Here is a 12,120-nt window from a genome sequence, read left to right as displayed (position 1 = left end):
AAAGTGATGGGATGGTGATCTTGAATCCTCATAAAAAGGTACATGTTAGGGGCGCCTGGGTGGCTCAGTCAGTTAAGCATCTGCCTTCAGCTCAGGTCATGATCCCAGGATCCTGGGATCAAGCCCCGCATCCGGCTCCCTGCTCAGCGAGAAGCCTGCTTCTCCCTCTCCCTCTACTGTTCCCCCTGCTTGTGTTATCCCTCATTCTCTCTCTCTCTCAAATAAATAAATAAAATCTTAAAAAAAAAAAAGGTACATGTTGTTTGCTCTATTTAAGAAGGTTGGAAAGGGTAGAATCCACCGTACATTTAGAAAGATTACGGTAAGAAAAAAACTTGTTAAAACAATAGGTGGACGCTAATTAGCTGTAAAGTTCAACTTAGGTAGTACATCCTGTTAAATTTTCATAACAGATGAATTGCTGCTACGGCATCAGTGTTATGTTTAATTTTGGTTCATTTTAGAATATAAATTACAAAAATAGGAATAATCCTACATACAAATGCAATCAGCTGTTATTAAGCCTTTGTTCTGTGGTAGGCATTATGTTAAATACTTTACATATGTTATCTTATTGAAGTTGACAATATCTAGGGCATATGTATTGATATTTTCTTTTTTTTTTTTTTAAGATTTTTTTAATTTATTTTTTTGACAGAGAGATAGAGAGCACAAGTAGAGTGGCAGGCAGAGGTAGAGGGAGAAGCAGGATCCCCGCTGAGCAGGGAGCCCGATGCGGGGCTCGATCATAGAACCCTGGGATCATGACCTGAGCCGAAAGCAGACGCTTAACCGACTGAGCCACCCAGGCGCCCCTGTATTGATATTGTCACTTAGGTGAGAAAACTGAGGCTCAAGCAAGTTGAGAAAGTTGTCCAAACTCTCACAGTCAGGATGAACATGTTATACAACTCCAAAAGGTGTCAGTCACATGCTAGACTATGTGGATGCCTGCTGGTGTTAGTGCAGCCATTTGGGGTGGTCCTGCCAGCTAAGTGTCGGTAAAGCCAAAATTCAAATTCAGGGTGTCTAATTTTAAAATTTATTCCAAATTGCTAACTGTGTGCTAGGCAGAGGGCAGGTTCTTGTTTTTGTTTTTTTTTAAACCACAGGAATGTACATCTATTTCTCTCTCTCTTTTTTTTTAAGATTTTATTTATTGGAGAGAGACAGATAGTGACAGAGATAGGGAGAAAGAGCACAAGCAGTGAGGAGAGGGAGAAGCAGACTCTCCCGCTGAGCAGGGAGCCCGACATGGGGCCCAATCTCAAGACCCTGGGATCATGACCTGAGCTGAAGGCAGACGCTTAACTGACTGAGCCACCCAGGTGCCCCTATTTCTCATTTTTAAAAAGTTAAATTCTTCCGGGTGCCTGGGTAGCTCAGTTGGTTAAGCATCTGACTCTTGGTTTCAGCTGGGGTCATGATCTCAGGGTTGTGGGATGGAGCCCCAGACAGACTCTGTGCCGGGTGCAGTGCCTATTTGAAGTTCTCTGCCTCTCCCTTTGCCCCCTCTCCCCTCTCAAAGTAAGTAAATAAAATCTTTAAAATTTGCAGATTATGATACCTACCATTTAATCAGTATTTTGCCATATTTGTTTCAGAACTTTCTTCCAAAAAAAGTAATAAAGTAGATACAACTTTATTCTTCTTCCTCTCTCCAGAGAATGTTCTATTTTGAAATTAAATCTTTTACATCTATGTTCTTATGCTTTAAAAAAATATATATACTAACATACACACACTCAAACAATATAAAGAAGTGTTTATAAAATTTTCATAATTGGTATCATACTGTACCTATAGTTTTGCAACTTTCTTTGTTCATTAAATATTCAGTATTATAATTTTTTTAAATTTAAATTTAATGTTAAATTAGTTAACATACAGTGCAATACTGGTTTCTGGAGTAGAATTCAGTGATTCATCACTTACATATAACACCCAGTGCTCATCACAAAAAGTGACCTCCTTAAACCTCTTCATCTATCCATCTCATCCCCCCTCACCTCCCTCCATAGATAGAAAACCCTCTGTTTTCTATCATTAAGAGTCTCTTATGGTTGGGCGCCTGGGTGGCTCAGTTGGTTAAGCGACTGCCTTCGGCTCAGGTCACGATCCCGGAGTCCCGGGATCGAGTCCCGCATCGGGCTCCCTGCTCGGCAGGGAGTCTGCTTCTCCCTCTGACCCTCCCCCACTCATGTACTCTCTCTCTCTCTCTCTCTCATTCTCGCTCTCTCAAAATAAATAAATAAATCTTTAAAAAAAAAAAAGAGTCTCTTATGGTTTATTTCCCTCTCTCCCTTTTTTCTGTCCCCCCTTCTCATATGTTCATCTGTTTTCTTTTTTTTTTTTTAAAGATTTTATTTATTTATTTGAGAGAGAGAATGAGAGAGAGAGAGAGAGCATGAGAGGGGGGAGGGTCAGAGGGAGAAGCAGACTCCCCGCCGAGCAGGGAGCCCGATGCGGGACTCGATCCCAGGACTCCAGGATCGTGACCTGAGCCGAAGGCAGTCGCTTAACCAACTGAGCCACTCAGGTGCCCCCGTCTGTTTTCTTTCTTAAATTCCACATGATTGAGGTCATATGGTATTTGTCTTTCTCGGACTTATTTCACTTAGCATAATATACTCTAGCTCTATCCACATCATTGCAAATGGTGAGATTTCATTCTTTTTGATGGCTGAGTAACATTCCATTGTATATATACCACATTTTCTTTATCCATTCATTAGTCAATGGACAGTTGGGCTCTCTCCATAGTTTGGTTATTGTTGATAATGCTGCTATAAACATTGGGGTGCATGTACCCCTTCAAATCTGTATTTTCATACCCTTTGGGTAAATACCTAGTACTGCAATTGCTGCGTCATAGGGTAGTTCTAGTTTTAACTTTTTGAGCAATCTCCATACTATTCTCCAGAGTGGCTGTACCAGTTTGCATTCCCACCAACAATGCAAGAAGGTTCCCCTTTTCCACAGCCTCACCAACACCTGTTGTTTCTTGGGTTAATTTTAGCCATTCTGACAGGTGTGAGGTGGTATCTCATTGTGGTTTTGATTTGTATTTCCCTGATGATGAGTGATGTTGAGCATTTTCTCATGTGTCTGTTAGCCATCTGGATGTCTTCTTTGGAAAAATGTCTGTTCATGTCTTCTGCCCATTTCTTGATTGAATTATTTGTTCTTTGGGTGTTGAGTTTGGTAAGCTGTTTATAGATTTTGGATACTAACCCTTTATCTGATGTCGTTTGCAAATATCTTCTCCCATTCCGTAGGCTGCCTTTTAGTTTTGATTGTTTCCTTCACTGTGCAGAAGCTTTTTATCTTGATGAAGCCCCAATAGTTCATTTTTGCTTTTGTTTCCCTTGCCTCCAGCAACATGTCCAGTAAGAAGTTGCTATAGCCGAGGTCAAAGAGTTTTCTGCCTGTATTCTCCTCCAGGATTTTGATGGTTTCCTGTCTCACATTTAGGTCCTTCATCCATTTTGAATTTATTTTTGTGTATGGTGTAAGAAATTGGTCCAGTTTCTTTCTTTTGCATGTTGTCCAGTTTTCCCAACACCATTGGTTGAAGAGACTTTTTTCCATTGGACATTCTTTCCTGCTTTCTTGAAGATTAGTTGACCATATAGTTGTGGGTCCAATTCTGGATTCTCTATTCTGTTCCATTGATCTGTGTGTCTATTTTTGTGCCAGTACCATACTGTCTTGATGACTACAGCTTTGTAATATAGCTTGAAATCTGGAATTGTAATGCCTCCAGTTTTTTCTTTTTCAGGATTGCTTTGGTATTCAGGGTCTTTTGTGGTCCCATACAAATTTTAGGATTGTTTGTTCTAGCTCTGTGAAGAATGCTGGTGTTATTTTGATAGGGATTGTGTTAAACGTGTAGATAGCTTTGGGTAGTATAGACATTTTAACAATGTTTGTTCTTCTAATCCATGAGCTTGGAGTGCTTTTACATTTCTTTGTGTCCTCTTCAATTTCTTTCACAAGTGTACACATCAGAGTACACATCTTTTACCTCTTTAGTTAGGTTTATTCCTAGGTATCTTATTGTTTTTGGTGCAATTGCAAATGGGATCTATGCCTTGATTTCTTTTTCTGGAGCTTCATTATTGGTGTATGGAAAGGCAACAGATTTTTGCACATTGAGTTTATTTTTATTTTTTAAAGATTAAATCACATTTTAAAAAAAGATTTATTTATTTATTTATTCATTTGACAGAGATACAGAGAGAGAGCATGAGCAGGGGGAGAGGCAGAGGGAGAGGGAGAAGCAGGCTCCCCGCTGAGCCAGGAGCCCAATGTGGGGCTCGATCCCAGGACCCCAGGACCATGACCTGAGCTGAAGGCAGACGCTTAACCATCTGAGCCACCAAGGCGCCCCCGCACATTGATTTTATATCCTGCAACTTTGCAGAATTCATGAATTAGTTCTAGCAATTTTTTGGTGGAATCTTTCAGGTTTTCTACATAGAGTATCATGTCCTATGCAAATAATGAAAGTTTGACTTCTTCCTTGCTGATTTGGATGCCTTTTATTTCTTTTTGTTGTCTGACTGCTGAAGCTAGACTTCCAGTACTATCTTAAATAGTAATGGTGAGAATTGACATCCCTGTCTTGTTCCTGACTATAGGGGAAAGGCTCTGTTTTTCTCCATTGAGGATGATATTAGCTGTGGGTCTTCCGTATATGCCTTTATGATGTTGAGTTATGTTCCACCTATCCCTACTTTGTTGAGGGCTTTTGTTAAGAAAGGATGCTGTATTTTTGTCAAATGCTTTTTCTGCATCAGTGTTATGATTTTTGAGATTTATCCATGATGATACCTGTAGATCCAGTTCATCATTAACTGTGATACAGTATTCCATAATTAATTTATCCATTCCTCCTTGGGTAAGAATTTAGATTGTTTCAACCTTTTCTAGCTTCTACACAAGGTTTCATTCTTGTACACATTTCCAGTGTATATGCATAAATATTTCTTTAAGGAATACACTTAGAAGTGAAATTCTGGGTCACTGAGACTACTCATTGACTTTACTAGATGTTGGATAATTTACACCCCAAAGTTGTTATATCAATTTACATTTCTACAAATAATGAATGAGTTCCTGTTTCCTTAGTAGTTTCCCAAAATTTATTTATTATCCTCATACTTAAGAACTTTTGCCAGTCTGATAAATGTGAAAAAGTTTTTTGTTCGTTTGTTTTTTAAAATAGGCTCCATGCCCAGCATGGAACCCAAAACAGGGCTTGAACTCATGACCCTGAGATCAAGACCCGAGCTGAGATCAAGAGTCGGATGCCACCCAGGTGCCCCAGTGTGATAAGGTATTAATTTGCATTTCCCTTATTACTAACGAGCCTGAGTATCTTTGAATGTTTGGTGTCCATTTAGGTTTCTTTTTCAGTGAACTTGCTGATTATTATTCTTTGCCCATTTTTCTACCGGCTGTTTGTCTTTTTATTTTTGATAAAGAAATGTGGTAAATCATAAGAAATCTTTAAAAATTCTGGGCCAATACTCTGTTGGTTAGGTATGTTGAAACTACTTTCTATTAGTCTCTGGCTTATCTTTTAATTTTTGTATTTTACATAGCTTTATATATATATATATATTTAAGATTTTTTTATTTATTTGAGAGTGAGAGACAGTGACAGAGATAGTGAGAGAGAGCACTCAGGTGGGGAGGAGAGGGAGAAGCAGGCTCCCCTCTGAGCAGGGAGCCCAATATGGGGCTCGATCCCAGGACCCAGGGATCATGACCTGAGCCGAAGGCAGACGCTTAACCGACTGAGCCACTCAGGTGCCCCACATAGCTTTATATTTTAAAGTACTAAAAGTTGTCATATTTGTCAATGTTTTCAAAAATATATATATGAATATATATATATTTTTCAAGATTTTATTTATTTATTTGACAGAGAGAGAGACAGCGAGAGGGGGAACACAGGCTGGGGGAGTGTGAGAGGGAGAAGCAGGCTTCCTGCTGAGCAGGGAGCCCCATGCGGGGCTCGATCCCAGGACCCTGGGATCATGACCTGAGCTGAAGGCAGACGCTTAAGGACTGAGCCACTCAGGAGCCCCTCAAAAATATTTTTAGAAAAATTCTTCCCACACCCATAAAGGTATATACTCCTATAGTAATAATAGTAATAATAATTACATTTATATAGTGTCTATTACATGGCATGCCATATTTTAAGTATTTCATATATAGAGAGAGAAAGAGAAAGAGAGAGAGAGTATAGTCGACATAGGATGTTACTTAGTTTCAGTAGTACAACACAGTGATTCAACAACCCTTTACATTATGCTATGCTCACGGCAAGTGTAGCTACTATCTGTCACCATGCAAGGCTAGTATAATACCATTGACTATATTCCTCATGCCTGTGACTTTTATTCCTGTAACTTAGTCATTCCATAACTGAAAGCCTGTATCTCCCACTCCCCTTCACCCATTTTGCCCATCCCCCACCCCTCTCCCCTCTGGCAATCATCTGTTTGTTCATTGTATTTATGGGTCTGATTCTGTTATTTGTTTATTCATTTATTTGTTTAGATTCCACATATAAGTGAAATCATGTTGTATTTGTCTTTCTCTCTCTCACTAATTTCATGTAGCATAATACCTTCTAGGTCCATCCATGTTGTTACAAAATGGCAAGATTTCATTCTTTTTTATGGCTGAGTAATATTTCTCTGTGTGTGTGTGTGTGTGTGTGTGTGTGTGTGTGTGTGTGTATACACAATATCTTCTTTATCCATTCACTTTTGGTGGGAATGTAAATTGGTACAGCCCCGGTGAAAAACAGTAAGGAATTTCCTCAAAAAATTAAAAATAGAAAAGACCATATGATCCAACAACTCTACTCCTGGGTATTTACCCAAAGAAAATGAAAACACTAATTCAAAAAGATATATGCACTCCCATGTTTACTGCAGCATTACTTACAATAGCCAAGATATGGAAGCAGCCCAAGTATCCATTGATAAATATTTTATATATTCATTAATTTTCATAATAATAGCACCTGCTTTGTAGCATTGTTGTCTCTACTTTGCAGATGAGGAAACTGAGTCATAAGAGGGCTTCTCCTAAAAGTTTTAAAGTTTTACGTTTTACTTTTGGGTATGTAACCAATCTGGAATTTTATTTTTGTGTATGGCATAAGCTAGGATCTAATTATAGTTTTTCCTTATACAATTAACAAATTGCCTCATATTATTTATCAAATGGGCCATCCTTTCCCCACTGATTTATAATGCTTTTCCAGTCTTTTTATTTATTTATTTATTTAAAAATTTTATTTATTTATTTGACAGAGAGAGACACAGCGAGAGAGGGAACACAAGCAGGGAGAGTGGGAGAGGGAAAAGCAGGCTTCCTGCGGAGCAGGGAGCCTGATGCGGGGCTCGATCCCAAGACCCTGGGATCATGACCTGAGCCGAAGGCAGACGCTTAACGACTGAGCCACCCAGGCGCCCCTGCTTTTCCAGTCTTATAACAAAATCTGACTTATACATGAGTCCATTTCTAGGTTTTACTGTCTGTTCTATTGGATATTAGTCTTTCCCTACATCAATGCTGTATTGATTTAATTATGATGGTATGGATTTTGGTACAGTGATTTTTCTGTCCAAATTCTACTTTTTCAAAATTGTCTGGACTAGTTTTGGCCCTCTGACTTTTAGGACTACCTTGTAAAGTTGTACATAGTATTATTGGAAGTGCATCATATGTCCTTTTTAAAGTATGCAAATATTTCTGCTGAGTCTCCCTCCCCATAATCAGTGTGAATAAATTAAGTTAATTTCCTTTGTAGTGAAAGAGAGAATAACACAATATTAGAATGTAAAAAAGAGGGACGCCTGGGTGGTTCAGTTGGTTAAGTGTCTGCTTTGGCTCAGGTCATGATCCCAGGGTACTGGAATGGAGCCCTGAATCAGGCTCCCTGCTCAGCGGGGAGTCTGCTTCTCTCTCTGCCCCTCCCATTGCTCATGTTCTCTCTCTCACTCAGATAAATAAAATCTTTAAAAAAAAAAAAAAAAAAAGAATGTAGAAAAGAAATCTACCACCTCAATATCCTTTAACAGAGGACTAGTCAAATAAATTATGGTATATCCATAATACTGGAGGAATAAGATGATGCCAGTAAAAAGAAAAAGAAAAAGAGGTCTAAGTTACTAATATAAAACAGATCTCCAAGACGTTGTTAAGTGAAAAATCAATATACAGAACCAGTTGTATATGTTAATTTGGGTGAGAAAAGGAATGTAATACATGTATATCCATATTTGTTTGTATATTTGTTGTTTTTTTTTTTTTTAAGATTTTATTTATTTGCGAGAGAGAATGAGAGACAGAGAGCATGAGAGGGAGGAGGGTCAGAGGGAGAAGCAGACTCCCCGCCGAGCAGGGAGCCCGATGCGGGACTCGATCCCGGGACTCCAGGATCATGACCTGAGCCGAAGGCAGTCGCCCAACCAACTGAGCCACCCAGGCGCCCCAGTTTGTATATTTGTAAAGAAGCTCTGGAAGGATATACAAGAAATTAGTAACAGTGGTGCCCTGTATGTACTGGCAGGGGTGGGAAAGGAAATGGGTCAATAGGGCCAGAGGTCTGAGAAGTTCTTTCACTGCATGTCTTTTTATATTTTTTGATTTATAAACCATATGAATATTACTTATTTTTAAAAAATTAAATATTAAATATTCTAACTCTCCTCCCTGAATTGTTTTTTTAAAAAGTAATATTTCTTTAAGGTTAAAAAAAAAAAGAAGACAAGTCATATCTTTATCATATGTTTCTTTGTTCAAGGAAGGAGTCAGTGAAGCAACTGGAAATGCAATACAAAGTATCCCAAGTTGTCTTTACAAGCCAAACATTTCAGGATAAAGAAAACTACAGTCTGAGAATCAAACTGGAGCTCAGAAATTCTTACAGGATCAATTTGGATACCAGAGTAGAGGAAATTAACCCAAAAAACTAGATGAAGAAATTTTAAAAAACTGATGAAAAAATTAAATTAAATGTATTTATAAAATTATAAATAAAATAATTATAAATAAAAATTTTAAATAAAAATCTAGATAAAGGCAATGTTGGAGCCGGATCTCAGTGGCTTTGGAAGGTCAACTGTGCATCACTTTCTCCAACTCCACAGTAATCTTATCTGCCCCACCAGTGACCTGAGAATCATTGGTTAAATCTGCCAGTATAGCCCCAGATAAAGGTGACTTTAGGATACATTTAAAGTTCAAAAAATACAACCAGAGGATCAAGAATCTGTGGTATGTTAGACAATTTTATGTAAATGCAACAATGTTTGGGGAACAACTTTAAAGCAGAGGGCATCTTCTAACAAGAAGTTTTCTCTGAGGTTGCTCTGTAAATGGGTCAAATAGAGTTTTTACAGTCAGATCTTGGATAAGCCTGCTATTACTTTTTTAGATTTCCCTTATACACGTCAAAATTAAATTACTACTGGGAAGGAAGGGCATAAGTTATCATTCATGATATGGAGAATGGATGTTTTTCAAATATTAATACTTATTATTGTATATTCCCACATTTGTTATTTGCTATACCTGCTCAAACTCTTTTAAATTAATAACACGAAAATGTAGCAAAGAGAAAGGAATCTTCTGATGTTATACAAAAGCATAGAAAAAAAATTTAATAAATTCACGCTGCCTGGCCCACATAGAGCAGTGACCCATTAAATAATAGCAGGATGAATGAATTAACAATTATAGTCAGGAGTGATTTTCAAAAGTACAATAACAACAACTCTTTTGGGGCACCTGGGTGGCTCAGTTGTTAAGCATCTGCCTTTGGCTCAGATCATAATCCCAGGGCCCTGGGATCGAGCCCCACATCGGGCTCCCTGATCGGCGGAAAGCCTGCTTTTCCCTTCTCCCACTCCCCCTGCTTGTGTTCCCTCTCTCGCTGTGTCTCTCTCTGTCAAATAAATAAAATCTAAAAAAAAAAAACCAAAACCAAAACCAAAAAAAACACAACTCTTTCACTTACCCAATTCAATACAGGTGATTCCAAGTGACCAAATATCAACTTTCCCATCATACTGTCCTTCGTCCATAGCTAAGATCACCTCTGGAGCCATCCTGCCAAATGTAATGTACAAAATTTGAGTTGCAAATTAAAAACAAAATTCATCTAATGAAGTGATTTGGTGAAATAGCTGTTTGAGCACAGTCTAAAATTTTGTCTAGTAAAGACATTATTTCCTTATACAAGTCATTTGGAAAAACACTGTTCAAAACATAAACATTATACTCAAGGATTTACAGGAAACAACACATTATTTTCAATAAATCCTGATTCCACCATTATCTATCAGTTTTACCGCAGCTAAATTACTTAACCTCTCTGTATATCAGTTTTCCCATCTGTAATGTGGAAAGAATTCTAGTAGCTACCTCAGAAAGATTTGTAAAGGATTGATATGTAGGAAATACTTAAACAAATAACTATAGACAACACAGAAAATACTTATGGAACTATTTAAAACAATATAATCAGATATTTCAAAGATATTACAACTCAAAAAATAAACAAACAGGCTATGATAATGGATATTGTTTGTCCAGAATGGATTTCCATAGGAGGGCAGGGGTCTTATCAGTTTAATATGGTTTTTTTTTTCTGTTACTATATGTAAGTGCCTGCTTAGTAAATGCTACTTGATGATCATTGACAGAAAGGAAATTCAAAGAGTAGCTAATTTTTTTAGTAGGTAAGTAATTATCCAGGGATATAAGTCATTGTCCAAGATACAATGAAATTCTAGTTTATCTATGAAAGGAAGGAAAGGCATCTTGAATAGATGGGGTGAAATTTTCAGAGTGACAAACTAAGAAAAGTCTCAAAAAAAGAACTCAACAAAAAAAAGAAACCGCATTTCTTTCACTGAAAGGTAATATTTATGCTTGTTGACTAGAGAAGGTTAAAGAAACTACTTTGTCCTTGCCTAGAGATTCTGCTTCAAGAGAAAGTTTCAAAAGAAACTTCAAATGAAATCTAAAACCTGAGCTTGGTCAGGGAGTTGATAATCCTGCTCAGTTTACACACAGTGACATCAACCTTATTTGAACAATTTAAAGTCTCTGGAAATTTTATACTAAGTCAGAGTGTTTCTTTTTTTTTGCCAGTGAGTTTTCTATCCTTTAATGAAATCTCATTTGAGGCACATGGTGAGACACTGTCAAAAAACAAAACAAAAGCAATGCTTTGAGCCCATCTTGTTCATGTATGTATATTTTAAAATTCTAGTTTTTAAATTCTACATACCAGTAAGGTGTGCCCACAAAGGAGTTGGCAGGAGAAGCCATTGAGGCAGATCCAAAATCAGCTAGTTTCACCTGACCTGGCTCTGTTAGAAGAATATTTCCTGCTTTAATATCCCTATAGGAAAAAATAAGAGGGTTAGAAAATTACTTTTCAACTTTGATTATGGAATAGGTCAGAGCATGCAATTAATAAGACAAAAAGTTTATTAAAAAAAACCTTGCTCAGATAGCCAGAAGGGGATTTAGTAATTACCGCATGTTATACGGGGGCCCAGATTCCTGGATGTACTTACAGGTAGGTCAAAGTAATTACTAAAAGGTAGAGCTTTATTTAGAGGGAAGGAATGCAGTGAGAAAAAAGGCAGACAGACGTGGCAGACAAGGAAACCTTTTCCATCGCTACACTTAAAAAAGCATATTCTCAGATGCTAAATCCAGTCATCAACAGTATCCCTTCTGCTGGGAAAATTGGTGCCATTTGTAACTGCCTTTTTTTTTTCCTTTTCCAAATTACATAACATTTTTGGAGTCTAAATAAACCTTCAGTAACTGTATTATCTACCTACCAATATACCTCAACTACACACATACCTTTTCTTTCTTGCCTGTGACCCTTTCTCTCTGCCTTAATTGTAACTGCAACTCTAAGGCATTTGAGGGTACATGTTATATGGAAGGTGTTATTTTAAAAATAACACTGTACAGTAAAAAGAAGACCCTGAAAGATCAAAACAAACAAGGATTAGGGATTAGGAAATTGCATTTCAATTGTATTACTACAAAGAATCGCAA

The 12,120-nt window shown here is 37.6% G+C and overlaps 1 protein-coding gene across 1 annotated transcript in view; it reads right to left on the bottom strand.

Annotated features, from left to right (window-relative positions):
• Positions 1-11,390, bottom strand: part of TAOK3 (TAO kinase 3) — a 74,814-nt gene extending 63,424 nt beyond the window's left edge. The window contains exons 1-2 of the mRNA XM_021703617.2: positions 11,330-11,390; positions 10,052-10,143 (exon numbers count right to left, since the gene is read on the bottom strand). Of these exons, the coding sequence (XP_021559292.1) occupies positions 10,052-10,102 (51 nt within the window). The 5' untranslated portion in view covers positions 10,103-10,143; positions 11,330-11,390. The remainder of the gene's footprint in view (positions 1-10,051; positions 10,144-11,329) is intronic.
• Positions 11,391-12,120: the final 730 nt, after the last annotated feature.

This window comes from Neomonachus schauinslandi, chromosome 14 (assembly GCF_002201575.2).
Source record: "Neomonachus schauinslandi chromosome 14, ASM220157v2, whole genome shotgun sequence".
Classification (NCBI taxonomy): domain Eukaryota; kingdom Metazoa; phylum Chordata; class Mammalia; order Carnivora; family Phocidae; genus Neomonachus; species Neomonachus schauinslandi.
Note: the sequence above shows the minus strand (reverse complement) of the source record. Positions and strands in the feature narration are given on the sequence as shown.